This window comes from Phanerochaete carnosa, assembly GCF_000300595.1.
Source record: "Phanerochaete carnosa HHB-10118-sp unplaced genomic scaffold PHACAscaffold_5, whole genome shotgun sequence".
Taxonomy (NCBI): Eukaryota; Fungi; Basidiomycota; class Agaricomycetes; order Polyporales; family Phanerochaetaceae; genus Phanerochaete; species Phanerochaete carnosa.
In genome coordinates, this window is record NW_006767632.1 from 2,211,445 (window position 1) to 2,237,427 (window position 25,983).

Consider the following 25,983-nt stretch of genomic DNA (forward strand, 5'->3'; position numbering starts at 1 on the left):
GACTCAAAGCCCAAGTTATGGACCGTGGGATGGGACACCTTTGTTACCATTTACGACGATAGCAAAGGCCCCGATGACAAGGTAACCAAATGCTCGTGTCGCACGGAGCTGCATCCCATTGAAGTCTTTCAGATCGCCGACATGAGAGGCATAGAATCAACCTTGCCTGCTAACGCTTATAGCGCTGTAGGTGGCGTCGACAAGCAGATTGCCCAAATCCGGGACCTCATTGAGATTCCTCTAACACATCCGGAGCTCTTCCGCCACTTTGGTAAGCGTGCTCGCCAGTGAACAAAACAATCTACTACTTACATTGCTCGGTACACTCAGGTCTCAAACCGCCTCGTGGTATCCTCTTGCATGGCCCGCCGGGAACAGGAAAGACTCATCTCGCACGTGCAATCGCGGCTTCAACGAACTCTTCGGTCATCATCATCAATGGTCCCGAACTTTCCTCTGCTTATCACGGCGAGACTGAATCCAAGATCCGTGACGTCTTCGCCCAAGCCCGGGCGAAGAGTCCATGCATCGTCGTGCTCGATGAGGTCGACGCGCTGTGTCCCCGGCGTGAGGAAGGCCCCGGTGGAGAGGTAGAAAAGCGCGTCGTGGCGCAATTGCTAACTATCATGGATGGCATAGAGGAAATAGGCAAAGACGGGAAGGAGGAGCAGGTCGTAGTCGTCGCGACAACTAACAGGCCGAATGCCATCGATCCTGCCCTTAGAAGACCGGGGCGATTTGACCGAGAGATCGAAATTGGTGCGTATCCACTTTACATGCATGATCATGTTGTTAGCAAACTTGTTTTCAGGCGTACCAGATGCTGATGCACGAGCTTCGATCTTCGACGTCCTCCTTGTCAAAACCCCACACACGCTTACTCGGGACGAAATTCGCACTGTAGCTTCGCGCGCGCATGGATACGTTGGCGCCGACCTTAGTGCCGTAGTGCGTGAAGCCGGCACTTCGACCATAAAACGCTGGCTCGCCTCGCATTCTTCCGACCCGTCCTCGATCTCGGAGGCCAAGGTCACTTTTGACGATCTCGCCGGCGCGTTATTGAGCGTCCGCCCATCCGCACTGCGCTCCGTCTTTCTCGACACTGCTCGCGTACGCTATAGCGACATCGGCGGGCAAGCTACAACAATTCAGAAGCTGCGCGAGTGTGTAGAATGGCCAGTCAAGCATCCCGAGGCGTTTGAGAGGCTTGGTGTCAAAGCTCCGAAGGGTGTGCTGTTGTACGGTCCGCCTGGATGTAGCAAGACAATGCTCGTCCGTGCTTTGGCTACGGAAAGCGGGGTGAACTTCGTCGCTGTCAAGGGTCCGGAGGTGCGTCCCCAGAACTGTGCATATATCTCCCAAATTTAATCGGTGCGTAGCTGCTGAATAAATATCTTGGCGAGTCCGAGCGCGCAGTTCGCGAAATCTTCAGGAAAGCTCGAGCAGCTGCGCCCTCGATCATCTTCTTTGTGAGTGCAGACTGTCACAGACTGCATACCATTCCTGACGAGCGTTCGCCACAGGATGAAGTCGACGCCCTCGGCTCTTCGCGCACTGGTTCCGATAGCAACGCTCACGAAGGCGTGCTTACAAGTCTTCTAAATGAGATTGACGGCGTGGAGGAGCTCGTCGGTGTGACTGTCGTTGCAGCGACGAATAGACCAGACGTCTTGGTCAGCAGCTCTCGGTGATGAGCTTGAGTAGTGCTCTCATGGCCAATTACAGGACTCTGCACTCATGCGCCCTGGTCGCTTGGATCGCCAAATCTTCGTCGGCCCACCTGATTTCCAGGGACGCGTGGAGATTCTTAGGATACGTACACAAAAGATGAGCGTTGAGCCCGAGCTTGACGTCGGACAAATTTCTCGGATGGTATAATCAGTATTCGTTACCACGATGAAGATGCGTACTGACAACCGATCTCTCTAGACCGACGGCTATTCTGGCGCTGAGCTCGCTGCGCTCTGCCAAGAGGCGGCGATGCTGACGATGAGAGAGAACTTCCAGGCTCAATTTGTATGTTGACTTTTCGCATTACGGAGAACTAGGGCTAACCGGACGTGCAGGTGCCTCAAAGTGCGTTCATCGAGGCCGCCAAGGTGGTCAAGAAACAAATTACGCCAGAGGTTCTGCGGCGGTACCGGCAGTTTCAGGAAGGCCACGAACTGTAATAAACTCAGAATTTCTGGTACATTAGTTGCAGGGGATAGTATGTTACGCTGTAGACGTTGTATATGCGACATCCCAATGTGGGCGTCTAGTTATGCGGGCGCTCGGCGCGCTCTGGCGCTGATGTAAGGGAGATCGGGACGGATCTGACCCTCTGCCCAACCACACTCAGCAGTGTCCACCGACGCCGCCCACAGCAACCCCGACTCTCTTTCTCTCTTCTTTCACCTCGGCCTCAAATCCCCACGTCGCCACCACCATGGAGGTACGCTCAGCCGAATACATCGCGTCTTAGTCGTGCTGATCCCAAGCCGTACTATTTTAGGGCATACTCGACTTTTCGAGGGAGTTTGACGTCTCGTTAATGGACAAGGTCGCCATGGCTTTCTATGCCGGTTCTGGGCAGGAAGTACGTGTTCTTCATATCGCGTACGATACGCGTATCTCATCGTATCTCGCCTATTTCACAGCAACAAATGGCTCAGCAAGTGCTCACACAATTTCAAGAGCATCCAGATGCATGGACTAGGGTTCCCGACATCCTTGAACGGTCATCTTTTCCTCAGGCGAAAGTGCGTTGCATCCGGCCTTATCTTGTATCTCATGTTGACCTAGCACCTGTAGTATATAGGACTTCAGATCCTCGAGAAATTGATTCTCACGCGATGGAAGTCATTACCAGAGGGCCAGCGGCAAGGTGAGTAAGCAGACGCGTTTCTTTTGTGACACTGCCAACATTCACACCAGGCATTCGAAACTTCATTGTTGGCATAACTGTCAAGATCGCGTCGGACGAGGCCACCCTCCGGAGAGAAAAGACATATGTCAACAAGCTCAATCTTGCTTTGGTGCAGGTGCGCCCCCGCCGCCAAAGCGTCTTGTCTGTACATCTCAACATCTTCCTTAGATCCTGAAGCAAGAATGGCCACATAACTGGCCGACATTCATTTCCGAGCTTGTGGAATCCTCCAAGACGAATCTCTCACTGTGCGAGAACAACATGGTCATCTTGCGACTTCTCTCCGAGGAGGTTTTCGACTTCTCTGCCGAACAAATGACTCAGGCAAAAGTCAAGAATCTCAAGAATCAAATGTGTGGCGAGTTCTCTGAAATTTTCAAGCTTTGCTCCGAGATCCTCGAGGAGGCCCAGAAGACTTCGCTCATCAGGGCTACCCTTGAGACCCTGCTTAGGTTCCTCAATTGGATACCTCTGGGATACATCTTCGAGACAACAATAATCGATCTTTTGCTGAACCGAGTGCGTATTCGTTTTGTTACCGGTGGCAACTTTCTCACCGTGCACGTAGTTCCTGGAAGCTCCAGAATTTCGTAATGTCACGCTCAAGTGTCTCGCAGAGATTGCGGCGCTCAATGTGGGTCCCGAATACGACCCGAAATTTGTTATCCTTTTCGCGATGGTCATGACCTCAGTCAACCGGATGATTCCTCCGAGCACGAACATTGCCCAGGCGTACGCAAATGCGGGCGATGCTGGCCAAGAGCTCGTCCTGAACCTTGCGCTTTTCCTCTGTAACTTCCTATCGAACCACCTTCGCGCTGTAGAGACCGAGCAGAATCGTGATGTACTGCTCAATGCTCATCTCTACCTCGTCAAGATCTCCCAGGTCGATGAGCGAGAAATCTTCAAGATCTGTCTTGAGTATTGGCTCAAGCTTGTCGCTGAGCTGTACGAGGAGATCCAGAGTCTACCTATCGGCGACTCGGGGCTTCTCATGGGCCTCAGTCTCGGTGGTTCGCAGAGTATGCTAAACGGCATGAATCTACGCAAGACCATATACAGTGATGTGCTCTCGAACTTGCGGTTGGTTGTCATCGAGAAGATGGTGAAGCCTGAGGAGGTGCGCCATCCGCCACAGACGTGCTATTTGGATTATTGACTCTTGATACAAAGGTTCTCATCGTCGAGAACGAGGAGGGAGAGATTGTACGTGAGTTCATGAAGGAGAGTGACACCATTGTCCTCTACAAGCAGATGCGCGAACTACTTGTGTACCTCACCCACCTGGATGTTCAAGACACCGAGACCATTCTCACGGAGAAGCTTGCCAAGCAAGTGGACGGCTCCGAATGGTCGTGGCAGAACCTCAATACTCTGTGCTGGGCTATTGGATCCATATCCGGCGCCATGAGTACGTACGTTCTTTTTGGCGTGCGACCCGTTCACTCATTTAGATACAGACGAGGAGACTGAGAAGCGCTTTTTGGTCACCGTTATCAAGGACCTACTTGGTCTATGCGAGATCAAGCGCGGCAAGGACAACAAAGCCGTTGTGGCATCGGACATCATGTACATCGTCGGCCAGTATCCTCGTTTCCTCAAAGCGCATTGGAAGTTCCTCAAGACAGTCGTCAACAAGTTATTCGAGTTCATGCACGAGACCCACGAAGGTGCGTTCCGTTGTCCCCTTGCTGCTTTTTCTCTCGTTGTGTATCTTCTGTCGCCTTCTTTCGTGTGGCAGTCGATGGTCCTGCGAGCAATAACGAAGATTGACGTCGCAAACTCGCGTATGTATACAGGTGTCCAAGACATGGCGTGCGATACGTTTATCAAGATTGCGCAGAAGTGTCGTCGCCACTTTGTCATGCAGCAGGCAGGCGAGACCGAGCCATTCGTCGACGAGATCCTCCGGATGCTGCATCGCATCACCGTCGACCTGTCGCCGCAGCAGGTGCACACATTCTATGAGGCCGTCGGCTACATGATTTCTGCGCAACCGAACAAGCCTCAGCAAGAGAAGCTCATTGCAAAACTTATGGAGCTGCCCAACAACGCCGTCCGTACCAGTCGTCTTAATTTTACCCGGATATTGCTAAGTCTGCCATATAGTGGGACTCGCTCATGGCGCAAGCGGCACAGAATATGGATGTTCTCGGTAACATGGATAACATCAAGATTCTCTCTAATGTCTTGAAGACGAACGTCGCGGCGTGTACCTCCATCGGCGCATTCTACCTCCCGCAGATCGCACGTATATTCCTCGACATGCTTGGCCTATACAAGGCCGTCAGCGGTATTATCAGCGAGACTATTGCGCGCGAAGGCCTGATCGCGACGAAGACGCCGAAAGTCCGCCAGCTCAGGACGATCAAAAAAGAGGTCCTCAAGCTCATGGAGACATTCATCAGGAAGGCCGAGGATCTTGAGACTGTGAATGGCAACTTCATGCCTCCTCTCCTCGACGCGATCCTTGGTGACTACAACCGTAACGTCCCTGCGGCGCGCGACGCCGAGGTGTTGAACGTCATGGCTACGATCATTAGCAGGCTAGGAGTATGTAAAAGCTTTACTCATTGTACGGGCATGCTAACTCGAAACTTTGTCGCAGCCTCTATTGACGCCCCAGGTGCCCGCAATCTTGGATGCTGTGTTTGAGCCAACACTCAACATGATCAATCAAGACTTCGCCGAGTTCCCTGAACATCGTGTTGGCTTTTTCAAGCTACTCCGTGCGATCAACCTGAACTGCTTCCCGGCTCTCTTGACCATCCCGCCACAACAATTCAAGCTGTTCATGGATAGTATCATCTGGGCTATCAAGCACACGATGCGTGACATTGCCGAGACCGGCCTGAACTGTAAATGTGCTTGAGCTTCTCTGTCTAGTTTTTGCTGACCGATTTTTCAGTGTGTCTGGAAGTCATTAATAACTTCGCCACCGCCGACTCAGGAGTTGCAAATGCGTTCTTCCAACAATACTTCCTGAGCATTATGCAGGATATATTCTATGTCCTCACAGACACAGATCATAAGAGCGGCTTCAAGCTGCAGAGTATGCTCCTCGCGCGCATGTTCCAGCTTGTAGAGACGAACCAGATCACTGTCCCGTTGTTCGACCCATCACAAGTGCCGGATCCGAGCATTAACAATACGGTCTTCCTACGGGAGTACACAGCGAATCTCCTCAAGTCAGCATTCCCCCACGTGCAAAAGTGAGTGCCTGTCAACTTCGAGGAGAAGACGTGAGCTGACCAAGTTGTTTGCAGTGCGCAAATCCAGACGTTCGTGATGAGCCTAGGCGAGTTCCACAACGACATTAACCGGTTCAAGCTGGCACTGCGCGACTTCTTGATACAGCTTAAGGAGTTCTCGGCTGGCGACAACGCAGAGCTGTATCTCGAGGAGAAGGAAGACGAAGCTCAGCGCAAGGCACAAGAAGAGCGCGAGGCCGCAATGCGTATCCCCGGCATGCTCAAGCCGTCGCAGATAGAGGACAAGGACGAGGACATCTAAAACACTGGCGTTACTGTCGGATCCCGACGACGCTCGCCCGCCACGGACCAGACCAGTAACTGTACGATGAGGCATATACCTCAACCTGTAATCTGTCGGGCGGTCTCACTCCTACCGCTGCGCAACACATCAATACACCTCCATCTTTTGTCTGCTTCAATGTCGTCTCACGTTGGCCGCGCTCGCTCAAGCTTCTCTTCATTCATTTGTCGTTTTAATGTACCCCGCTCGCTTTCGCGTTAGTGTTCTGCATATATCAATGTAACAGTAGCCTAGTCAGAGCTTAGCTGTGAATTCACCTCGTATGATAGACCGCGGCCGGCTATTGCGCATGATGCTGACGATCGGTCGTTGACAACGAAGCACGCAACCCCTGCCAGGCCGCACTACGCTTGCCATCACAGTGCGAGATTTCGTGGGAGAGATATCGAGCACACGGTCTCGTTATCCGCTCCATCAACCATCAACATCTTTGCTATGCATTCATCAAAAGAGCTGGCAAGTTCGCTCATACACCCCGTTCTTTCGTAACCCGACCGCCCCTCTCGTCCCTTAAGCTTTGGACACTGCGCGTAGCATAGAATGGCTGCTTTCACCATTCCAGACACCCAGAAGGCGTGGGTCATTGTTCGCAAGGGCGTGCCCGCTAGAGCGTTGAAGCTGGACGACAAATACCCCGTGGCAAAGAAGCTCGCCAAGGGCGAAGTACTCGTCCGTGTACAGGCCGCAGCTTTCAATCCGATGTAGGTCCTCCTCCTTACACTCTCCTAGTGACCTCAAATACTGAGTGCCCATGTGAGCACAACAGAAGCTACAAAATGATAGGTTTGCTGCCCAACTTCGTCATGCGCCGCCCGCACGTCGCGGAGCACGACTTCGCAGGCGTCATCGTCGACGCGAACGGCACAGACCTGCAGAAGGGACAAGAGGTCTACGGCTGGATACCGATCCGTACGCACCTTTTCCCTCATTCCCTCATCCTCCGCCTGACATCCCTACCTCGCAGCCACTCAGTTCTTAAGCAGGCAGGGCGCACTCTGCGAGTATGCGCGCGTCCCCGCACAGCTCATGCTCCCAAAGCCGCCAAATGTCAAGACGACCGAGGCGGCCGGGCTCGGCCTCGTGGGCGCGACGGCGTATCATGCGCTCTTCCAGAGTGCGAAGCTCGAGCCGGGGCAAAGCATCTTCGTCAACGGCGGGAGCACTGCCGTGGGCATTGTTGCGATCCAGATGGCCAAGGCACTCGGATGCACGGTTGGTGCAAGCGCATCTGGCAAGAAGGAAGAGTTCCTCAGGGGACTCGGAGTTGACAGGGTGCGTTCGCCGCGGTACGAGAATTTGTCAGATGGTGACCCGGTGGCAATCTCCTCGTCAGTTTGTCGATTACACCAAAGGTCCTGTATACGAGCAACTGGCAAAGGACCCACCGACACCCAAATATCATGTCTTTCTGGAGGCAGTCGGTACTGCGGATCCGCTATTTTATACGTGCAGCGGAGCGTACCTCGCTCCAGGCGGCACCTTCGTCACCGTTGGGCCTCAGCCGAGCACCAGCGGGGGCTATGTTGGTATTGCGAAGCTCATGCTTGCTATCATGACGCCTAGGTTCCTTGGTGGCGTCAAGGCTTCGTGGAAGTGAGTGCTTTATGTTACGTCTCCCATACTGTAATGGATGCTGACGCTCCGATGCAGGCTAATTTCTGTCAGCAATAGACCGGACGAGTTTCAGCAGCTGGGCAAGTATGTTACCAATGGTAAGAGTGTTTTCCGTGTAATATCATCCGGTATTACTGAGGACACGCTGTTCTTGTGATTAGGGAAGGTGAAGGGCGTCGTTGACTCTGTCTTTGCATTCGAAGATGTCCTAAAGGCGTACGAGCGTGTCATGGAGGGTAGATCGACCGGGAAAGTCGTAGTGAGAGTGGATCCTTCTGTTGAGTGACCCCAGTGACCTTAGCCTGGATATCTTGCATCTTTTGTATCTCGTTGAGTAGTACGCGCCGTTTTTCACGTGCAGACGCGTTAAACACCGCTAGGCGCTTCGTCGCTGACTCGGTCTCAGGCTGGTCTTGTCACCTGCCCCTCGTTGAAATTCAGTCTGCAGCTGACTGCCCTTAAACAACAGTCAATGATAGACTCAGGGTGCTCATATATACCTGCGATGTGCGCAAAAAACAAACCTCGCTCCTCTAGTACTATCATGTCGGCGACAAAGTTGAACGACGCCGCCATATTCCACAGACAGAAAGCCTGGGTTGTTGTGAGGAGAGGGAAGCCCAGGGTCGCCTTGGTCCTTGACGAGAATGCTGCTGTTCCCTCCGATCTCGCTGAAGGAGAGGTCCTTATCAAAGTGCAAGCTGCTGCCCTCAACCCCGTGTATGTCACCTTCCAGTGCATACTGTCATCTGCTCGACGCTTACTCACATTCGTTACGCACAGGGGTTACAAGCTCATGGGAATCTTACCAAACTTCATCGCAAAACGACCGCACGTTGCTGAGCATGACTTCACGGGCATTATCGCCGACGCGAATGGTACAGACCTGGCAACTGGCCAGGCAGTCTGGGGCTTTGTCCCCGTTGGTACGCTCTCATTGTACCTTCCATATTCTTCGCTGACCTACAATGGTTTCGCACAGGCCTCAAAATTGGGACCGGGCAAGGTTCTCTCGTGCAGTACACGCGTGTGCCTACATCGCACATCGTCCTACGCTCGCCTTCCCTTAAACCCAGCGAAGCTGCCGGCCTTGGTCTCGTGGGGCTCACAGCGTGTGAAGCCCTCGTTCACATAGGGAAGCTCGAAGAAGGCCAGAGTCTTTTCATCAACGGTGGGAGCACCGCAGTGGGCATTGTTGCGATCCAGCTTGCGAAGGCGATCGGTGCTAAAGTCACTGTCACTGGATCCAGCAAGCGGGAAGAGTTCCTCCGTAGCTTGGGTGTAGACGCGGTATGATTTTCCATTTCGTCAGCTCCCCTCGTAAAGTTCGCTCACGACAAGCGCAGTTCGTAGACTACACCAAGGCGCCGGTGTATGAGCAACTCGAACGCGACCCGCCGACGCCCAAGTTCCACCTCATTTTTGACGCCGTCGGCGACGCGAACGTGCCCTTATACACCCAAAGCCCGGCATACCTGCAGCCGAACGGGCTCTACCTCGCTGTCGCGCCGTGGCCCACCAGCACGCTGGGAAGCATCATGAACTTCGCTTGGCTAACGTGGGAGGTCAACCGCCCACTCTGGCTCGGTGGAACGCCGCGGCAGTGGAGGAAGCTGCCAGTGATGACAGTGAAAAAAGAGAAGCTAGAGGAACTGGCGCGGTATGTCGACGAGGGTAAGGTCAAGCCTATCGTCGACAGCGTATTTAAGTTCGAAGACGCTCTTGCGGCATACGACCGAATTATGTCACAGAGGGCGTTGGGCAAGGTGGTAGTGAAAGTCGACCCTGAGGTCGACTGAGAGTTGATATCGTTGAATGTTCTTGGCTACCACTCCAGCGAGTTTTTATTAGCGCAAAGCACAATTCGCACGTGGTAGCCGCGATGCCCGCTTGAGTAGTGCCATAGTACTGTTGCAACATGACACTTCTATACTTCATGATCGATGATCGTGGAAATACGCGTCGCGTCGCGTCCTCGACGCGCCGAAACGCGCCGAACCGCTTCGGCGCTTGTGCAGCTTGATCCGCAACCCTCACTCTTCGTCAAGCACACCCTCGACTCACAGACAAGATGGCCTCAATAGACATTAAAGATATCATGCACGTCGATTGCTCTCATAGTATTGCGGATTGTCCTTGCTGACTTGTCAAACTCGACCTAGTAAGACCATGCGGGAAGGCGCCGCAATCATTGACCCAGAAGAAGACTACATGACTATCGCAGCAGCTGAAGAGCAGATGTCACTGACGGAGGCAACGCGCAAGAAAGAGATCGACCAAGCAAAAGGCAAACTGCGTGGTCCGTCCATCAAGTTCCTGTCTTTGCTTCCTCGCCGATGCATCCTCACCACTAGAACTCGCGAGGGTCCTGGAAGCCGCGCGCGTGTCCTCGACACGCCCAAGCACAGTGCCTAGCGCGGAACAGCACGCCACGACGCTGAACCGGCTTGACGGCGCCAAATTCTCGCTCGGCAAAGCGATCAACGAGGCAGAGGACCTGCTCGCGCGCAAGGAGGCGGAGCTACAGGGTCTCAAGGAGGAGCTGCAGGCACTAGAGCAGGAAGATCCAGCTGCGAAGCATGATTTAGACGCGACCGTGTGCGTATTTCTCATCTCTGTTAAGCTGGACGATGCTAATGTGAATGAAGGTTGCGACTCGCGATGTACCGCGGGCTTGGGTTCGAGCCCATTATAGACAAGGACGGTAGGATGCACAAGATGCTCATCCGTGAGTGCCAAGTACGCGTAAACTCTAACATCTATTTGACACTCGATCCAGGTGCACGATCCGGCGACATACACGTTCTCTCTTTCAACGACCCAACGCTTTCTGACGCAGACTACGCCAACTTCGCTTGGAAGCTTGCCTCATCATGATCTCCGCCCCTTAGGCTGAGGATATACTCTATTTATTACTAATATCCCTTCCTGCATGCCGAATGTACACTAGCAATATTCTCATTTTCTGAACCTGGCCGAGCACATGCGTTAGGTGACTACATGAGATTGGCACGCTGATCTGAAAGCGTGCTAAGGGTATATACAGTCGAGCAGCAGATCCGAGAGCCAAATAAGATCTGTAGAATATATGCAATGACGGCTAGCATGCCGCGAGGAACCTAGAGTCCATGCAAACGTAATCAAACCGACGGCACCGCAGTCTCTCCTCACGCCAAACCGTACAATGCCTACATTCCCGCTCATTAATTCTCAATCCCTCGTTAAAGATGAGAAACACTCACCGTGACCTCGGACCTGACGACCCACACTTTCCCAGCACCAGGTTCCCTGCTCTTCTCACCGATCTCTCGAACTTTGGCTTCGATCGCATTCTTTTTCACAAGCGCATTCAACTCCTTATACACACCCTCAACAATCACGGCCAGGCTGCCCGTGTTGAGTTCTTTGATCTTTGCAAGCAGCACTGGCACCGATGCCTCTGGGAACGCCGTCTTTGGAGCCGCCATGGGGCGCTTGGCCTGCTCAATGGAGAGGCTGCCTAAGGCGGAGGACGCGGAGGCCACATGCGCAGGCAGTGCAGGGACGGCAAAATTGACGGACTGGGACGGTTGTGTTGTAGTTTTGCCTGCTGGGACATGCTCGACGGGAGGCGCGACGAACTTGAAAGGATCGATGGGGACTGGTGTGTCTGTGTACAGCGTATTAGCTTGTGTAGACCATGAACCAATTAATCTCTCACCGTTAAGAAAATGTATCCGCATTGCCTTGAAAGGCTCCCATGTGCATTCACCAAGGGTGTCCTCCCAGCATGGGCCCTTCTCAAACGGAACTAGCGGCTCTACGACGCGCCGTTTCTTGCTTTTCTTCTCTTCACCTTCTTTACTCTTGCGCTTGCTCGGCGCGGGGAGCGGCGGGAAGTCGGGACTGCCGAGTCGCTCGTCTATGGGCGTACCGGGCTCGACAAGTTCATCATCATCAACAAGCCAGCTCTCTAGGTCCGAGTCCGCATCTTCCGCCGCGCCAGCGTCTTCGTCGTCTTCGTCGCCCGCGTCCTCCAGGACGTCACCTTCTTCGTCATCCTCCCATTCCGCCTCACTGTCGACGGAGTAGTCGATGCTTACCACATCTTTCCCGAATGGCCGACGCGGCCCGACCTCGCGCGAGTTGCGTGTCCAGGTGCCAAAGTATCCCGGGCGGGAGTCTTCGTGGAAGATGAGCACCTTCGCAGGGATCTTTGCGCGGTCACGTAGCAGAGCCAGCGGCTTGCGCACCGCCGCATCATCCTCGCCTGTCACCTCGGCTTCAGTGAGGTTTTGCATGATTGTGCGCACGACGTAGGGGTGGTACGACTTGAGGGTCGGATGTCGCCGAGGGGGGTAAGGCAGCGCCGGAGGCCGGAGGTGGGGGTGCAAGGAACGTAACGAGTCTCTCAGGCGTTCTGTGGCAGCGACGTTAGCGAGCATAATTTTGCTACGCATAAACGAAGACCCACCTTCCGCTGTCTTCTGGCCCAGATCCTGATAGCGGCCTTCCCACTCTGACGCATCGACCATCTGCACATCCTCGTCCTCTTGCGCCCTCGGCTTCTCTGCCTTACACTCGCGCTCATCCTCGTCGTCATCGATGATGATAACCCCGCTCTCCTTCTCCTTTCCCTTGAACGTCTTTCCTGCCTGCACTTCCGCAAACCAGTTTATCGGTGCAAGCGTCGCGTCCTTCTTCAGCAAGAACGGCTTGAATGCCTTCTCAAATTCCGAAATGACCTTAGACTGTTCCTTAGCCCCTGCTGATGTTGAGCTGGCATTACTCGACAAGGCAGAGGAGCTGGCAGCTGAGGCCTTGGGTTTGCCGAAGAAGGTGGCCAGAAGGCTTTGAGACCGGCTATGGGCTTCCTGAGCCTTTTTCTCCTTCTCAGCCTTCGCGAGCTTCCGCTCAAGTCGCTCTTTCTCCTATATAAGATGATGCAATCAGCGAGCTTGGAGTAGCACATGTAGAAACACGTGCCTTAGCAGCTTTCTCTGGGTCAACGGGCTTTTTTGGCCGCCCTTTTCCAGCCTTCGCAGGCGAGTCTGGATCTTCTGACTGCTGCTTTGCGCTTTCATCGCCATTTTCGTCAAAATTTCCCTTCAGCGAACCTGACGATGCGCCTAGCTCAGCCGGCAGAGCCGCCGGCGCTGATCGCGGCAGCTCATTGTCCTCAGGGAGGACAGACGCAGGGGGCTTCCCCACCGTCGGTGGCACTTTCGCGGTACTTGTCGAGATCTTGGCGTTCCCGGAGAGAATAGACAGCTGATCAGGTTCTGGTAGGCTTTGGAACAAAGTGAGGACGTCCTCCATGATCTGTGAAATACCGTGAAGCTCTGTAAACATGACTTGAGATGACTAGCGCACCTGCTTCCGTTCAAAAAGCCTTAACAGTGCTTTCTCTCGAGACTGTTTAGGAAGCCATTCCCGAAACTCTTCTTTCACCTCCCACCGCCAGATCTGCCACGCCACTGGTATCTTTGCACCCGTAGGGGCGTTGGGTATCCGCGCAGCATCCAATCCGTAGTTCGTCCGTACCGCAGTCGCTTTGACGGAGTTCTCGATGACGTCTAATGGTAACGCGGATTGAATCTCCCTGCATGCTTCTTCATCGTCCTCGTCTTGAGCTGGCAACAGCTCCTGTTGAATGTGTTTTGAGAGCGCAGTAAGGGTCTTTTCGCTGGAATGAGATCGTCAGAAACTGAGTTTAAACTTCGAAGGGGGACTAAAGGGGAATACACCAACAGTCACGGGAGTCGACGTGGCACACAAGTAACTCACCTCTCCTGTGTCAATTTGGCAATCAAGGGTCGGTGGTCGTCAGGGATCGTAGTTAGTGGTGGCGCCTTGCATTCCATCCTTCCCTCGAGCATTTCTCTGAGCTGTACAATTTCTGATGATGTATTGTGAGTGAGGGGCTGCGATACTTCGTGTTCAACGAGAGTTTTGTGGGTAAAACATACCTTGCATAGTCTCGGACATCTTCTCGAATGAGAGAGCTTTTTGCTTCACCGCTAGCTTTCCATTCTTAAGTTCGACCAGAGGGACGCGTTCTGGTTTCTCATCTACAACTATCGTTCACGATGAATGAGCCTTTTCGGGTTGGAAGTAGAGATTGTTGTTGTACCTGGTGCAGCTGCATCTTGTGCTGCTGCACGAAAGCGTCAGCAGTATATCTAACGTCTCAAAAAGCGCACGTACTCCTATTCATGTCTGTAGTTGCCATGACGGTCATTGCCGCCATCGTCGCCGGTAGTGATGACGGTGTCTGCTCAACGTGCGGAACGACCACGCGACGTGACGCCCGGAGCAGTGACCGTCGTTACCGCACTGTGACAGTACGCGACTAAGTGAACGCGTCACACGCGCTACGGACATCTGGTCACGTCCACCATCACCTTCCCCAGCGATGGCTTTTTTCCAGCTCCATGCGCCCAAGGAGCCCGCCAAGCACACAATAGATCCGGCACTGCAGCCTTGGGTTGAGAAATAGTGAGGTCGTTCGCGATATCTCGGTTGAAATCACTGAAATTGGGATGCAGCCGACCGAAGACGATAGACGATGTCTCTGCTCAAGAGCACACAGTGGCTGTATTGAGAAGGACACTGACATCAACAAATGTATGCTTCGCATCCTACGAATATACCTGACACAGGAGCTCAAGTTACTTGCAGCTGCCACACATGCTGTTCTATGGTCCACCCGGAACAGGAAAGACTTCAACTATCCTCGCTCTGGCGCGACAACTGTTCGGGTATGTAACGCCTCTATGTCCAAGACCGGAAGCCTCATTCTTCCCTCGGAAGGCCAGACAACTTCAGGTCGCGTGTTCTTGAGCTCAACGCTTCCGACGAACGAGGTATAAGCATCGTCCGAGAGAAGATCAAGGACTTCGCTCGCCAGACCCCTCGCGCACAAGCCGCGTCTTCGGACGACAAAACGTACCCATGTCCGCCATACAAAATTATAATCCTGGATGAGGCGGATTCTATGACGCAAGATGCCCAAGCTGCGTTACGGCGGATAATGGAGAACTACGTGCGGATAACAAGGTTCTGTTTGGTGTGTAACTACGTCACACGGTTCGTACCATCATTTCTCCAGGTATGCACATCTGTAACGCGCGACACAGAATAATAGAACCACTTGCCTCCCGCTGCTCAAAATTCCGCTTCAAGCCGCTCGACAATGCCTCGACTTCCGCGCGGCTTGCAGCCATTGCGAGTGCAGAGAATATTCACATTCCCGACTCTGTCATTGACACGCTTATAAACACTTCGCATGGTGACCTGCGCCGTTCCATCACTTACCTACAGTCTGCGTCGCGCCTTGCGAACAGCACGGACCCACCGGCGCCGATCACCTCGGCAGACATTCAGGAGATAGCGGGCGTCGTACCGGATGAAGCTGTGCAAAACTTTGCTGCAGCGCTTGGTATTGAAGGCGACACTATGGACGTGGACGGCACTACGGACAGACGGAAGGGTTTCGACCAGATACAGAGGAAAGTAAAGGAGATTGTGAGGGAGGGTTACTCGGCTGCTCAATTGCTCACGCAGGTATGCATTCATGCTTAGATTCTAGACTGCACGACTGACCGTGCACGTAGCTTCATGACCTCATTATTGAGCATCCAACACTGACCGCACGACAGAAGGCGCAGAGTGCGCTGGCTCTGGCAGAAGCAGATAAAGCGCTATGTGATGGGGCAGACGAGGAGCTACAGATTCTCGAAGTCGCATTGCTTGTGAACAAAGCGGTCACTTCGTGACTTCTTCTGTTCTCACCATTCCCGTGTCGTGGCGGTGGCTTCTGTTTTCATCCCGTCCCTAGCATCCACTACTTCTCATATCGTTGTGGACATGCACAGTAAGCATCGTCCTACGAAGCGCTGAGACGAGAGTTCTTGCCGGCCACTAGTCATCTAGTCATCTTCTGAAGAGGGATTACAATTATATACGTTAATGAAATTTATTGTCATACAATCCAAGAGCGATGGCAAATGCAGGTCTCGACGTTGCAGACCAGCCCTCAGGACCTCCGTGATGGGTCCGCCCATACCGGTTTTGTTGCATCGGGGTCGTTTAGCTGCGCGCGTGGTGTCAACAAGGGGCAGTATGGATTAGGGATGTCAGACACACTTGCGCCTGAGACTGCCGTTGTATGGTCTGTTCTCTTTCCAGTCTTGCGGCACGGATTGCGTCGGCTTTCTTGCGCAGGTCAGGCGCCATTCTCTACATCGTGATGTCAGTATGGTGTTGCGAGACGCTGTGCCCTGCAGAGCACTTACGTTGTACAGCTCCTCCTCCGTCGGTGTAGTAGCTGTATGCAAAGTGTTCGCCGCGATCAGCATAGAATAATGGAAAGTCATCCATACTAACTTTGCATAATGACATATCCTACTCCTATGACTTTCAACGTAAATGTACGCACGTAGTGAACCTCTGCGCCGTACTTGAAGCTGCTTCACTCACAAGCTGCGCTAGCAAACGTGAGCCTGAGCCACGGAAAGCTGGACATGTCGTTTTATGCAAGTTGCTGTTGTTTCACGAGTTCGGTTTGCAGAGCGTACAGGAGCGGCAAGTGAGTATCGAGTAACAGGGACGAGGCGGTAGAGAAATGAGTTCGTGGCGCTCGGCTCCGCAGGCCAATGGCGCTCCCTTTTCATGGGGAACTTGAAAGCGCGCGTTGAGAGCTGCACGCTTCTGATTGGTTAGGCCTACACCGAAGTAGACAGCCAAGCAAGTCTCAGTAGTTCGCCAACAGACTTACAGAGTACGCGTCTTTTCTAAACCGAGAAACTCGGAGGCAGTCCTAGGAATCGGCAAGCACGTGTGGCTGGCGTGACTGGCAGGTAGTAGAACACCTCAAGCACTCCAGCCGCTACTCTTCATAGATGCAGCGCAAAACTCACCTCACTCTTGGTGGTTGAGAAGAAACACGCAATGCTAGTGATGCTTGTCTACAGCTGCGCAGTTTGGGCACATGCAGTTTGGACAAATAAGTGCAGGAGACGTCACATAAGGGTCGAGGGCGGATATGCGATAGCAAGAGGCGGAACAAGCGAGTTCAAGTTGTCACCTCAGGTCAAGTGTTGTGTCTGGTAATTGGTGGAACGGAATGATACCTTACTATGGTGGTGAACCCTGCGGACACTGGGGGTACTCTGTGGTTCTGTCATCAGTCAATGACAGAACATGCGTAACAGAAGTCCGGGTCCGTGCAGGCCACGCAGATAAGGTGTGTCAAACACACAGAGCATCATCATCAGTCGAACCCAGGTTCGAGGTCGACGAAGAGGATGTGGACGTCGCTAAGAGCCCACTCCTTTTGTAACAAGAAATCTGCGCGCGAAACCGATGTCGGAGTCGGATCAGCTGCTCTGACCACTGTTTCTTTTCATCTTTGAAACTGAGGGCCATAGGTTAATTTATGCTTGTCGCAGCGTTGCATACCTTGGTTAAGACAAGTAAAGACCGCAAAATGCACATATTTTACATGATAACGCAAGCCGAACATGAATTCAGCGTGAACCGCCTTCCATAGAAATTAGGAGCGACGGGGCATTAGGTAGTTGCGGGACCATTTGAGTCGTCGTTAAGTTGAAAGTTCGAGGTAGCCGCAGATCTGAATCATCTGATGACTCGCTATCAATATGAGACATAGTCATAGAATAGAGCCCTATCCTAACGGACATGACCTCAGTTATGTGACATTCAGCGAAATGTCAAGTATACCTTTATAGTCACAGACGAAGTCGTACCGCATCCGAGTCAGACCGCGCTCCCCGCTAGCGTGACGGTAACAGTGGTGACGATATTGGTAACGGCTGTGACTGGCCGCGCTCCGCCAATGAGATCGCTTCGCAGTGAGAAGCGAGATGTAATCTCACACTCATCTACGCTCACCACTGCCTGTCCGAACAATGTTCAAGAAGTGCGTCTGTGCTTTGCGAGAGAATGGCCATACTCGATAGTCTGACACAAGCTCAACATAGATTTCAACCATCAACAGATATCTCCGGACAAACGAGCGTGAAGAGCTCCATCCAGCGTTCGCTCCGTGCAAACCTGCTTTCGCAGTGGAACATCAACCCGGAGACCCTGGAAGAAATATGGCCCAAGAAGGAGTCCATTACTCTAGTCAAGTGGTCTGTTATCTCATATCGGCGTGCTGCGCTCGCCCACCCTTGGTATTCTAACTTTTCCATGCTGATAGCAGAGATCACATCTCCATCTACGCTCTGCACGGCGAACCACTGTTCCTCCAGCACTTTGATGACCCATTGATTCCTACTCTAAGACTCTTGCACAAGTGTATGTCAGCTCTTGTTCTGCTATGGGATGCACAGCACTGACGGCATTGCGGCAGATCCATTTGTCCTCCCAAAAGTAGGCGTTGACCGAGGAGCCATCCGCTTCCTGCTTGCGGGGGCTCCCATGATGTGCCCGGGTCTGACATCGAAGGGTGGCTACCTCCCACCGGCGGAGCAGGACATACCTGCGGGTAAGGCGGTCGCTATATTCGCAGAAGGCAAAGAACACGCTGCGGGGATCGGCATCACCAAAGTCAGCACGGAAGACATGAAGAAGATAAACAAGGATGTCGGCGTCGACACCGTCCTGTACCTCGGGGATGACCTTTGGGCAATCCAGGAGATATGAAGACGTCGCGTTGACTTAAGGTGTACGTCTCGCAGTTGCCGTGTGAGTCTGCTGTGTTCTGATGTGCGCTTGTTCACTAGCTATCGGCCAATTCATTAGCTGCTATCTTTATCAGAGGAACAGCCGTCGCCGGGGTTGCACAGGATTGCATGATGAACGGGCGAGGCCCTGACACCCCGGAACGTTTCTATCTTGTCATTTCGCGTCAGATACACAAGCCTGTGAATCCGTCTACAGATCATATTGCATAAGGTTCATCAAGAGAAATAGACGTAAAGTGTCGCGTGTTGCTGACACAACTGGCGAGCACGTAAATGCGTGCGCAAGCGATAAGAGCTGTTCGCCGTTAGGGTCAGTCGCAATACTATTGACTATACCGTCCTCTGCGAACTCTGAGTTTAACTACGAGTTTCATGGCATGCAACCTGAGCCAGCTGACCCCGGAGCGTCGGGCTCGCACACAATCCGCGCCCGCATAGGTCGCGCATTCACTCACAGGAATGAGCTCACAAGTTGATCCGCCTCTCATGCATCCCGCACTTGTGCTTCCAGAGCCTGAGGTCATAATCGGGCCATCATTCTCCGGGTCTGTCTTTGGCTGTGGTCTGCGAGAGTTTTGCTCAGGCTGTACGCCTGCCAATTTGGGCATTGCTAATCATCCATCAACGGGCTGCGGCGTTTGGTCGATTCGTTGTTACTCATCTTCCTTCTTCATCTCGCTGCCTTTACTTGACCCCTGTAGCTGTTCGCCTTCGGTCTTTTGAACGCTTATTCAGGCCCTGAAACCTTTCGTGCATCGCCTGAAATGGCCGCAAACATGGCGGTCTTTGAATACGAGGTCCCTTTCACGCCTTCTCGGCCCAAGAAGAAGCGTAAGAACAAGATACCGCAAGAGCGTCCTGACCCCGCGGTAGTGCTATCGAGCACTGTCCAAGAGCTCATATCAAGCGGCTGGGTCAACAAATGCACGCGTATGTCACCGTATCTCTAAGTGTGACGCTCTGACCCTCGGGCTGACCGTTCCGCGGCATCGCTTATAGAGCTTATTCATGACGCACTACAGGCTCTCGCAATACAGCAACCGCGGGTGCTCTGTCTCGGACTGGGGAACCCTTCATCCTCTCGTGATGCGCGGGCCCAGCTCGCGTTTCTCCTTGCAGTTTGTGACGATCTCACGCTCGTGTGTGCACCTCTCCTGCATGTATCCCTAGCCCGAAATATACCGTGTTCATGTGCCTCCAGGAGCGATCGACAGTCTCCGCATATGATCCTGTTTTCACGGACGAAGATGGACAACTTCTGGCGACCGCGCAGGTGCAGCGCCTGATCGAGAACCGAGCATGTACCCAGTCTTTCGTGCTCCGTATTTGCCACGAGCTAATGTGACTCCTCCCTGCTCTTCTCTCTTACAGAGCGCGGCGTATCCGCTCGGGGAGCCGACTATCGTATACATGCCGCATTGCGATCTGCCCCTGTACGAAAACATCCTCCGCGAGAACTGTTCGCGAGAACGCCTACCGCGTCTGGTGCTTATCGCGAACCGCCTGAGCGAGTACCTAGACAGGTGCGTCTCTCGTGCCTCATGATGCCGCTATCTTGCGTGTTCTGGCCCGTACATTGGAATTGACGCTTTGATACGCGCGCTTCGCGTGCTTTGCACCTCAGCATTCCGTCACACAAGCTGCGCGCAGAGTACCCTTATGTTGGACGTCTCGGTGAGTGCCCTGCCCGCGCCAACAGTGCCCGCTCGGCCGCTGACCGCGGGGCCAACCTGTGTTGGGCGTCTGCCAGCCCCGCTCCTGACCTCGCTTCCACTGCCACCATGTCCATCATCGGTCACGGCCTTCAACAATCTCGCGGTGCAGTTCGTAACGCCCGAAACCTTGACGGGCGTGGATGACGCCGCCCTTATGGGGCCTCCCTCCGCGGCTCCAGCGGGGTCACACGACAAGGCCATTATCACGCCGTGACGTACCAGACCGTCCTCGTCTGGCCGCTTCTTCCGCACTGTCGTCCGAGCGAAACACAGTACCCACACTAGCGCGAATAATGCCATCGGAGATACGCATTACTCCCTCTGTTGCTGTGAAAACGACCGCCCCTGCTCCGGATGCTAACTCAAACGGCCCTCCGGACACCGCGGGCGAAACCGGACAGATTACTGATTGGCCGCCCAGGGGCGGAGACAAAAGGTTGTTTGCAATGCTTACCACGCGGTCACGCCAGGGGTTTCGCAGGGTGTATGCGGAAATGGAAAATGCAGTACTAGGATTCCAAGTACAGCGAGTAGCAAATGCGAGTAGAGACACATTAGACACTGATGGGATAGAGATCATAGCACGTTGTACAATAACCCTGCATGACCACGAGACAAGGATCGGGGAGGAGACTTAGGAATAAAACTATTAACAAGAAAGCACAACCTGCGATTATCAACACTCTGAATATGAACCACGATAAGCATGAATTGAAGGGGCGAGAGTATCATCGGGGAATGGCAAGGGATCAAGCTCGAACAGGCAGAAATATGGATCGTCCATTTCAACATAAACTTGGGGAGGGGGGTGGGAAAGTAGCCGCGTCCGCTCGCGGGAAACAGGGATGATAGAGCCGGGCAGCGATAGCGTCGGGGTCGAGACGGTCGAAGGCGTAGATGGCGCGTCTGACTCGTCATCCGACACGTCTTCTATGGCATCTGGCACAGGAGAGTCGTCTAATTCGTCGACGTTGAGATAGGGAAGCGGATTATCATACAGCGGAGGCGTGGGTGGCAAAATGGAGGCAGAAGAATCAGAAAGCCAAGAAGGAACATGCGGTGAATGAACAGGTGGATATGGCACAGGGTAGAAGTAGCTGGAATGATCGACGAGATCGTCTGAGGAGGACATAGGAGAGGAGAGAGGACTCAGCGATTCGGTGTCCTCGTCGGAAAAGGGTAGGTGAGAAGCAGCCGTCTCGTCGTCTGTTCTGAGGTAGTCGTCGCCCTCGTCCTCCAAGTCCTCGAGCAAGGAGTCCAGCCACTGCCTCTCGCCATTGCCAGCGTCAGTGGGTTGGTTGTCTTGCACGGAATGGGGGTCAGGGAACATGAAAGAATCATGCTCCTCCTCGAAACAGTCATCGCTCTGTCTATAATCAGGGTCTGCATCGGTGTCCGATGGGTGGGGTGTGTCGGGGTGGACATGCGACCGTACTATCGAGTTTTTGAGCAGGACCCAACGATGCAAGCTGCTAGTGTCTTTGGCACCCCCGCCAACGACAGACTGCAGCTTGTTGCGAGCCAAGCTGAATAGCGACTTGGATTCTGTGGTCATAGTGACGATCAAGATGGGGTGCGGGTAGAGTGAAGTAGGCCGGTTGAACAAGGGATATGCGAGTATGAATGCGTTCTGTACGCCGCATACACGCGGCTCATGGTTAGCGGCACGATATTCTCGCTACTATAGAGGGACGTACGAGACAAAATGGTTGCGGTTCACCGACGTATGCGATATACGACGAATGGCTCGAACAGGAGAGTGCCGTTCGTAGACTTGCGGTAGGACTTGTTAACCATTCTCGTGTCCAGGAGTCGCCTGACGGCTGATGAGACTGTCGGGGCGAGCTAGAGATAAGAAGGCAAGGATACGCGGGTAGGAGATGAATGGCACGTTTAGGCGGACATGGTTGCAGAGGGCAGGGGGCCGATGAGGGTCCGCACCGCGGGGCGCTTTATAACGGATGCGGTGTGACGCCGTCGGTGACTCAGATCCACTCATTTGGTAACCGTTCCGTAACGCGCAACCCGGCTCCTAGTCACGTAGGTCACGTCACAGAGTCACGGTCCCACGGAGTCGCCATCGCATCGGGCGAGTGGGGCGAGTGAGCTCGAGCCCAGCGAAAAGCTCACGCGATTCGCTGGAGCGACTCAAAACATGCCCTTTTCCCAGACACATACCTCATTTCTCCCGTACATTCCACATTTCTACCATTTTTCGCGTCATATCTGACTCTCCGCTTGCAACTAATCAGATACTTCAACCAGCTCGACGTCTGGGCCATCCCCTGTCCATGGGCACAATACGCGATCAGGACTAAAGTTGAGAAAGAAAGACTAGCAGGGAACGGGATCCAATTTGCAGCCCTATCTACACAATACAGAAGGGTCGTGCACAGTCCGTCAACTTTTACGACCCTTCCACCCCAGAAAGCGGATCACTTAGCCTTCATCCATCACGTCGTCCGCGCTCTCGTCCTTGACCGTCTCTAGCAACTTCCGAATCTTGTTGATGCTCTTCGGGGACACGTCTCTTGCTATGGCAAGCGTCTGCGCAGATTTGACCTTGTCCCCCATGAGGCGATACACTTTGGCTAACTGGAAGATTACGTTGGACTCGTCTGGGGACGTGTCCCTAAGCGCCTCAAGGTCGTGCGCAGCAAGCTACAAAACGCCACGATAGGATTGAATTTATCAGCGGGCGTTCCATGCCCAAGGTAAAGAAGTTTATCACAAACCTTATATTTCTTCATGGCGATAAGCACTTTTGCTCTGTGATAACGCACTAGTGCGTTGTCCTGAGACAGCTGCACAGCTTCGTTGAACAAGTCCAAGGCAGCGTCGAGTTCACCCTGCCTCTCCTTCACCTGGTCAGATGGGCAGAACTCCGATCAGTAATTGCCGTATCCATGGACACATGTCCGGACTCACCATGCCCACGCAGCCGAGGAGAACGGCGTTATGTGGGTGGATCTCGGCCGCTTTACCATAATGGTATTCAGCCTGCCGTAGTCGACTCATCCTCATGTAACATGTCCCAAGCCCGTACCTGCAAGAAATTCAGGCAACAACCAGTGATAAGCGGCCGTCCGCCTATCATAGTTTGAATTTCTCTCACCAGGCATTATAGTGCCGAGCATCAGCGTGCAACGCACGTTCAAAGAATGTAATCGCTTTTTCCAGGTCGTCGTCAATAGACTCATGTCCACTGAGCGTGTGGGCGTAGGCACATGTTGAGTCCAGCTGGGCCGCACGGTGAAAGCATGTCAACGCCTGGGATCGCTCCTTCTGCAGGGAGAAGCAGTTGCCAACAGCGATCCACGCCTCCGGCGACCGAGGGTTGATGGCGAGCAGCTCATGCGCAAGGAAGGATAGCCTGATGTGGCGTTGCAGATGCCAGAGCAGAGTTGAGTAAACCTCCATATCCCAAAGCCGATACGGCTCCAGTGCTCTGACGGCCTCGAAGGCACGCTCAGCCTGGGAGCGCGGTTAAGTTAAGGCGGAGGAGGTAAACAAGGGTCGGCCGCACTTACAGCAGAGTATTCGCCTATCTCGTAATGCGCTTTCCCTACCATCGCCATAACCCAGGCGGATCGTTGATGCTGCACAGGCAGTCTTTCCAGTGCTTCGAGACACGCCCGGCATTCATACATTGCAAGTGCCCGCGTAGCGGTCGCGCACATCCGCATCAGATTGTAAATGGCATAATCTGCCAGCTCCATCTCGTAAGTTTCTTGCGCTGCTTGTGATTGCTGTGCTGCAACTCCAGAGCTACTCTGGCCTTCGGATCCTGGAGAAGTCGCTCGTGGAAGTGCCATGAGCTCCTCGTCCATCTCAGATTCAGAGTTCGAGCGCGCTTGTGCAGGGGCACGCCGTCTGTCCTTGGCGTTCTGTGGAGTATTTCATGAGACGCTCGGATTCGCCAACGCCGTGCTACACCCGGGACCACTCACCTTGGTTGGGGCCTTTGGCGCCTTATTATTGGTTACTAGCTGCAATCTCGAGCTACGCCGCGCGGGGCCAAACGTGGGTGGTGGGATCCGTTGTTCCGCGGTGCCCTTCGACGTGGTGGCCGCGTTAGGCCTCGAGGACGTCATCACCGAATCCTGGACACGACGACCGGGAGATGAGAAGATGTTAGCAATGGTCAGGGCCGGGCGTGCGCGTGCCTTAGAGCTTTTCGAGCGATCGTCCGCCCCCTCCAGAGCTGCGCCAGCGGACTTGTACGGCTTAAGATGGTTCGAGTCTGCGGCGCTAGAGGGCAGGACGCGCTGGCGAGCAGTAGAACGTAGCTTCTTGGCCACTGGGCCCATTTCATCGGCTGAGGAAAGGGGACGCACAGCAGGTGGTAGGACCGCGTCTGACGGCCCTGCTTGCGATCTGCTTGCCGGGAGTCCAGGCGCCTTAAACTGGAACGAGTCCTCCGCGAAGAAAGAATCCACCGTCGATCTGTGGGGATTGGTTAGCATACATAGAGGTCACTCAAAGACCGACAGCCTACAATGAGTCGCGCGGCCCCGACGGCCTGGACTGTGTCGTGTCATTTCGGTAGAAGCGAAAGAGATTGCCGTTACTCCCAGCAGCAGGGGTGAAGAATCCTGCACCAGAGGCTATGGGCCGGAAAATTGTTTCTTCTCCTGGAGCAGGTTTACACGGGAGTGGTCGTGGGGGGAAGACAGCGTCCACGTCTGGTACGTTGCCTGATAGAGTGTCAACGCGGCGCTCACTGTGTAAAGGATAACGGAACGTGCCTAGTGCGCATAGGCCCTCGAAGGCTTCCCAAATCATGGGATTGAGTGCAAGGGCTTGCTGAAAGCTGTGGCGAGCGTCCTCTGGAAGGTTCCCTTTCAACGCCATTGCACCCGCACGGCAATGTAGAACTGCAGGCTCTGGGAATGCAGTAGCAGCCCGTGTCTCCATAGATGCTAATAAACCGCCAACAGTGAATTCATTAGGCCGAAGCTGCAAGACGCGATACACGTACGCGTCGATGTATACAGCGGATCTTTCAGACACTCTTCTAACGCGTCCCGCGCCTGTCTGTGCCTCCCCAGAGCCGTGCAACACTTTGCCCTAATCTCCGCGCATCCAGAGCACCTGTCCGTTGCAGGACGGTTCACGAAGTGGTGTGCCATGTGTGGTTGGTCCGACTGCAGGAGCGCAGTGGCATAGAGATGTCGGGCATCATGGTCCTGAAATATCGCGTAGTATCGTTCCGCGTAGAATACGGCTGAGCGATGCAAGTTGGCATCGATGCATGACCAAATGAGCTGTGCGAACCGTGCCGGCAGGCGTTTGTCGCCCAACACGGACGAGCTGGCTTCTGCTTGCATGAGTTCTCGCTTTCCCTCGAAACGGGGCCAGACGCATAAGATGATGTAACGGAGTGCAAGTCAGAGCAAATTGGACAGCCAAACGGAGCTCAGCAGCTATGTGGCGAGTCTCCTAGCAATTTCGGTACGAGCAAGGAATTTGAGTGACGAGTTATAAGCAGACCCTCTAG

The 25,983-nt window shown here is 53.8% G+C and overlaps 10 protein-coding genes across 10 annotated transcripts; 7 read left to right on the top strand and 3 right to left on the bottom strand.

Annotated features, from left to right (window-relative positions):
• On the top strand, positions 1 to 2,171 carry PHACADRAFT_93933 (uncharacterized protein; the record flags this gene model as incomplete). Its single annotated transcript, XM_007395928.1, has 9 exons — positions 1 to 81; positions 133 to 271; positions 331 to 759; positions 797 to 1,329; positions 1,380 to 1,469; positions 1,524 to 1,673; positions 1,726 to 1,872; positions 1,930 to 2,016; positions 2,067 to 2,171. Coding segments are annotated over 9 exons (1,761 nt in total), but the record flags the coding sequence as incomplete, so codon positions are not given.
• A 252-nt stretch (positions 2,172 to 2,423) lies between these two features.
• Positions 2,424 to 6,764, top strand: PHACADRAFT_173831 (uncharacterized protein). The gene is made up of 14 exons (XM_007395929.1): positions 2,424 to 2,434; positions 2,495 to 2,578; positions 2,640 to 2,741; positions 2,794 to 2,866; positions 2,917 to 3,023; positions 3,077 to 3,427; positions 3,477 to 4,028; positions 4,082 to 4,319; positions 4,369 to 4,578; positions 4,708 to 4,964; positions 5,018 to 5,461; positions 5,517 to 5,766; positions 5,817 to 6,120; positions 6,175 to 6,764. The coding sequence occupies exons 1-14, from the start codon at positions 2,429 to 2,431 to the stop codon at positions 6,419 to 6,421; spliced, it is 3,225 nt and encodes a 1,074-aa protein (XP_007395991.1). The 5' UTR covers positions 2,424 to 2,428; the 3' UTR covers positions 6,422 to 6,764.
• A 239-nt stretch (positions 6,765 to 7,003) lies between these two features.
• PHACADRAFT_195714 (uncharacterized protein) lies at positions 7,004 to 8,363 on the top strand (the record flags this gene model as incomplete). Its single annotated transcript, XM_007395930.1, has 6 exons — positions 7,004 to 7,164; positions 7,230 to 7,372; positions 7,428 to 7,735; positions 7,797 to 8,056; positions 8,114 to 8,175; positions 8,239 to 8,363. The coding sequence occupies 6 exons, from the start codon at positions 7,004 to 7,006 to the stop codon at positions 8,361 to 8,363; spliced, it is 1,059 nt and encodes a 352-aa protein (XP_007395992.1).
• A 258-nt stretch (positions 8,364 to 8,621) lies between these two features.
• Positions 8,622 to 9,876, top strand: PHACADRAFT_195715 (uncharacterized protein; the record flags this gene model as incomplete). Its single annotated transcript, XM_007395931.1, has 4 exons — positions 8,622 to 8,797; positions 8,861 to 9,003; positions 9,060 to 9,367; positions 9,424 to 9,876. The coding sequence occupies 4 exons, from the start codon at positions 8,622 to 8,624 to the stop codon at positions 9,874 to 9,876; spliced, it is 1,080 nt and encodes a 359-aa protein (XP_007395993.1).
• A 978-nt stretch (positions 9,877 to 10,854) lies between these two features.
• Positions 10,855 to 14,306, bottom strand: PHACADRAFT_209196 (uncharacterized protein; the record flags this gene model as incomplete). Its single annotated transcript, XM_007395932.1, has 10 exons — positions 10,855 to 11,265; positions 11,320 to 11,726; positions 11,778 to 12,476; positions 12,531 to 12,987; positions 13,037 to 13,378; positions 13,430 to 13,742; positions 13,844 to 13,955; positions 14,026 to 14,133; positions 14,190 to 14,213; positions 14,264 to 14,306. The coding sequence occupies 10 exons, from the start codon at positions 14,304 to 14,306 to the stop codon at positions 11,245 to 11,247; spliced, it is 2,526 nt and encodes an 841-aa protein (XP_007395994.1). The 3' UTR covers positions 10,855 to 11,244.
• Positions 14,307 to 14,471: 165 nt separating this feature from the next.
• On the top strand, positions 14,472 to 16,312 carry PHACADRAFT_144345 (uncharacterized protein; the record flags this gene model as incomplete). The annotated part of the gene is made up of 6 exons (XM_007395933.1): positions 14,472 to 14,554; positions 14,605 to 14,683; positions 14,738 to 14,817; positions 14,870 to 15,145; positions 15,196 to 15,622; positions 15,673 to 16,312. The coding sequence occupies 6 exons, from the start codon at positions 14,472 to 14,474 to the stop codon at positions 15,832 to 15,834; spliced, it is 1,107 nt and encodes a 368-aa protein (XP_007395995.1). The 3' UTR covers positions 15,835 to 16,312.
• A 1,646-nt stretch (positions 16,313 to 17,958) lies between these two features.
• Positions 17,959 to 18,973, top strand: PHACADRAFT_256468 (uncharacterized protein). The gene is made up of 5 exons (XM_007395934.1): positions 17,959 to 17,999; positions 18,061 to 18,213; positions 18,282 to 18,379; positions 18,435 to 18,749; positions 18,808 to 18,973. The coding sequence occupies exons 1-4, from the start codon at positions 17,989 to 17,991 to the stop codon at positions 18,725 to 18,727; spliced, it is 555 nt and encodes a 184-aa protein (XP_007395996.1). The 5' UTR covers positions 17,959 to 17,988; the 3' UTR covers positions 18,728 to 18,749; positions 18,808 to 18,973.
• Positions 18,974 to 19,760: 787 nt separating this feature from the next.
• Positions 19,761 to 20,697, top strand: PHACADRAFT_93502 (uncharacterized protein; the record flags this gene model as incomplete). Its single annotated transcript, XM_007395935.1, has 5 exons — positions 19,761 to 19,907; positions 19,970 to 20,083; positions 20,140 to 20,291; positions 20,393 to 20,442; positions 20,519 to 20,697. Coding segments are annotated over 5 exons (642 nt in total), but the record flags the coding sequence as incomplete, so codon positions are not given.
• A 462-nt stretch (positions 20,698 to 21,159) lies between these two features.
• On the bottom strand, positions 21,160 to 22,038 carry PHACADRAFT_95219 (uncharacterized protein; the record flags this gene model as incomplete). The annotated part of the gene is made up of 1 exon (XM_007395936.1): positions 21,160 to 22,038. The coding sequence occupies one exon, from the start codon at positions 22,036 to 22,038 to the stop codon at positions 21,160 to 21,162; it is 879 nt and encodes a 292-aa protein (XP_007395998.1).
• Positions 22,039 to 22,793: 755 nt separating this feature from the next.
• Positions 22,794 to 25,968, bottom strand: PHACADRAFT_144355 (uncharacterized protein). The gene is made up of 9 exons (XM_007395937.1): positions 25,465 to 25,968; positions 25,223 to 25,405; positions 24,982 to 25,180; positions 24,434 to 24,929; positions 24,014 to 24,370; positions 23,599 to 23,957; positions 23,412 to 23,529; positions 23,219 to 23,347; positions 22,794 to 23,144 (listed from the first exon to the last, which is right to left on the bottom strand). The coding sequence occupies exons 1-9, from the start codon at positions 25,811 to 25,813 to the stop codon at positions 22,923 to 22,925; spliced, it is 2,412 nt and encodes an 803-aa protein (XP_007395999.1). The 5' UTR covers positions 25,814 to 25,968; the 3' UTR covers positions 22,794 to 22,922.
• Positions 25,969 to 25,983: the final 15 nt, after the last annotated feature.

Coding starts and splice junctions, on each gene's coding strand:
- PHACADRAFT_173831 (XM_007395929.1), top strand. Junction 3,428..3,476: donor TCGATCTTTTGCTGAACCGA/GTGCGTATTCGT, acceptor CCGTGCACGTAG/TTCCTGGAAGCTCCAGAATT. Junction 4,029..4,081: donor AGATGGTGAAGCCTGAGGAG/GTGCGCCATCCG, acceptor CTTGATACAAAG/GTTCTCATCGTCGAGAACGA.
- PHACADRAFT_144355 (XM_007395937.1), bottom strand. CDS start 25,813: ATGCAAGCAGAAGCCAGCTCGTCCGTGTTGGGCGACAAACGCCTGCCG. Junction 23,958..24,013: donor AGATAGGCGAATACTCTGCT/GTAAGTGCGGCC, acceptor CCGCGCTCCCAG/GCTGAGCGTGCCTTCGAGGC. Junction 23,530..23,598: donor GCTCGGCACTATAATGCCTG/GTGAGAGAAATT, acceptor AATTTCTTGCAG/GTACGGGCTTGGGACATGTT.
- PHACADRAFT_256468 (XM_007395934.1), top strand. Junction 18,214..18,281: donor TCCATTACTCTAGTCAAGTG/GTCTGTTATCTC, acceptor CCATGCTGATAG/CAGAGATCACATCTCCATCT. Junction 18,380..18,434: donor TCTAAGACTCTTGCACAAGT/GTATGTCAGCTC, acceptor GCATTGCGGCAG/ATCCATTTGTCCTCCCAAAA.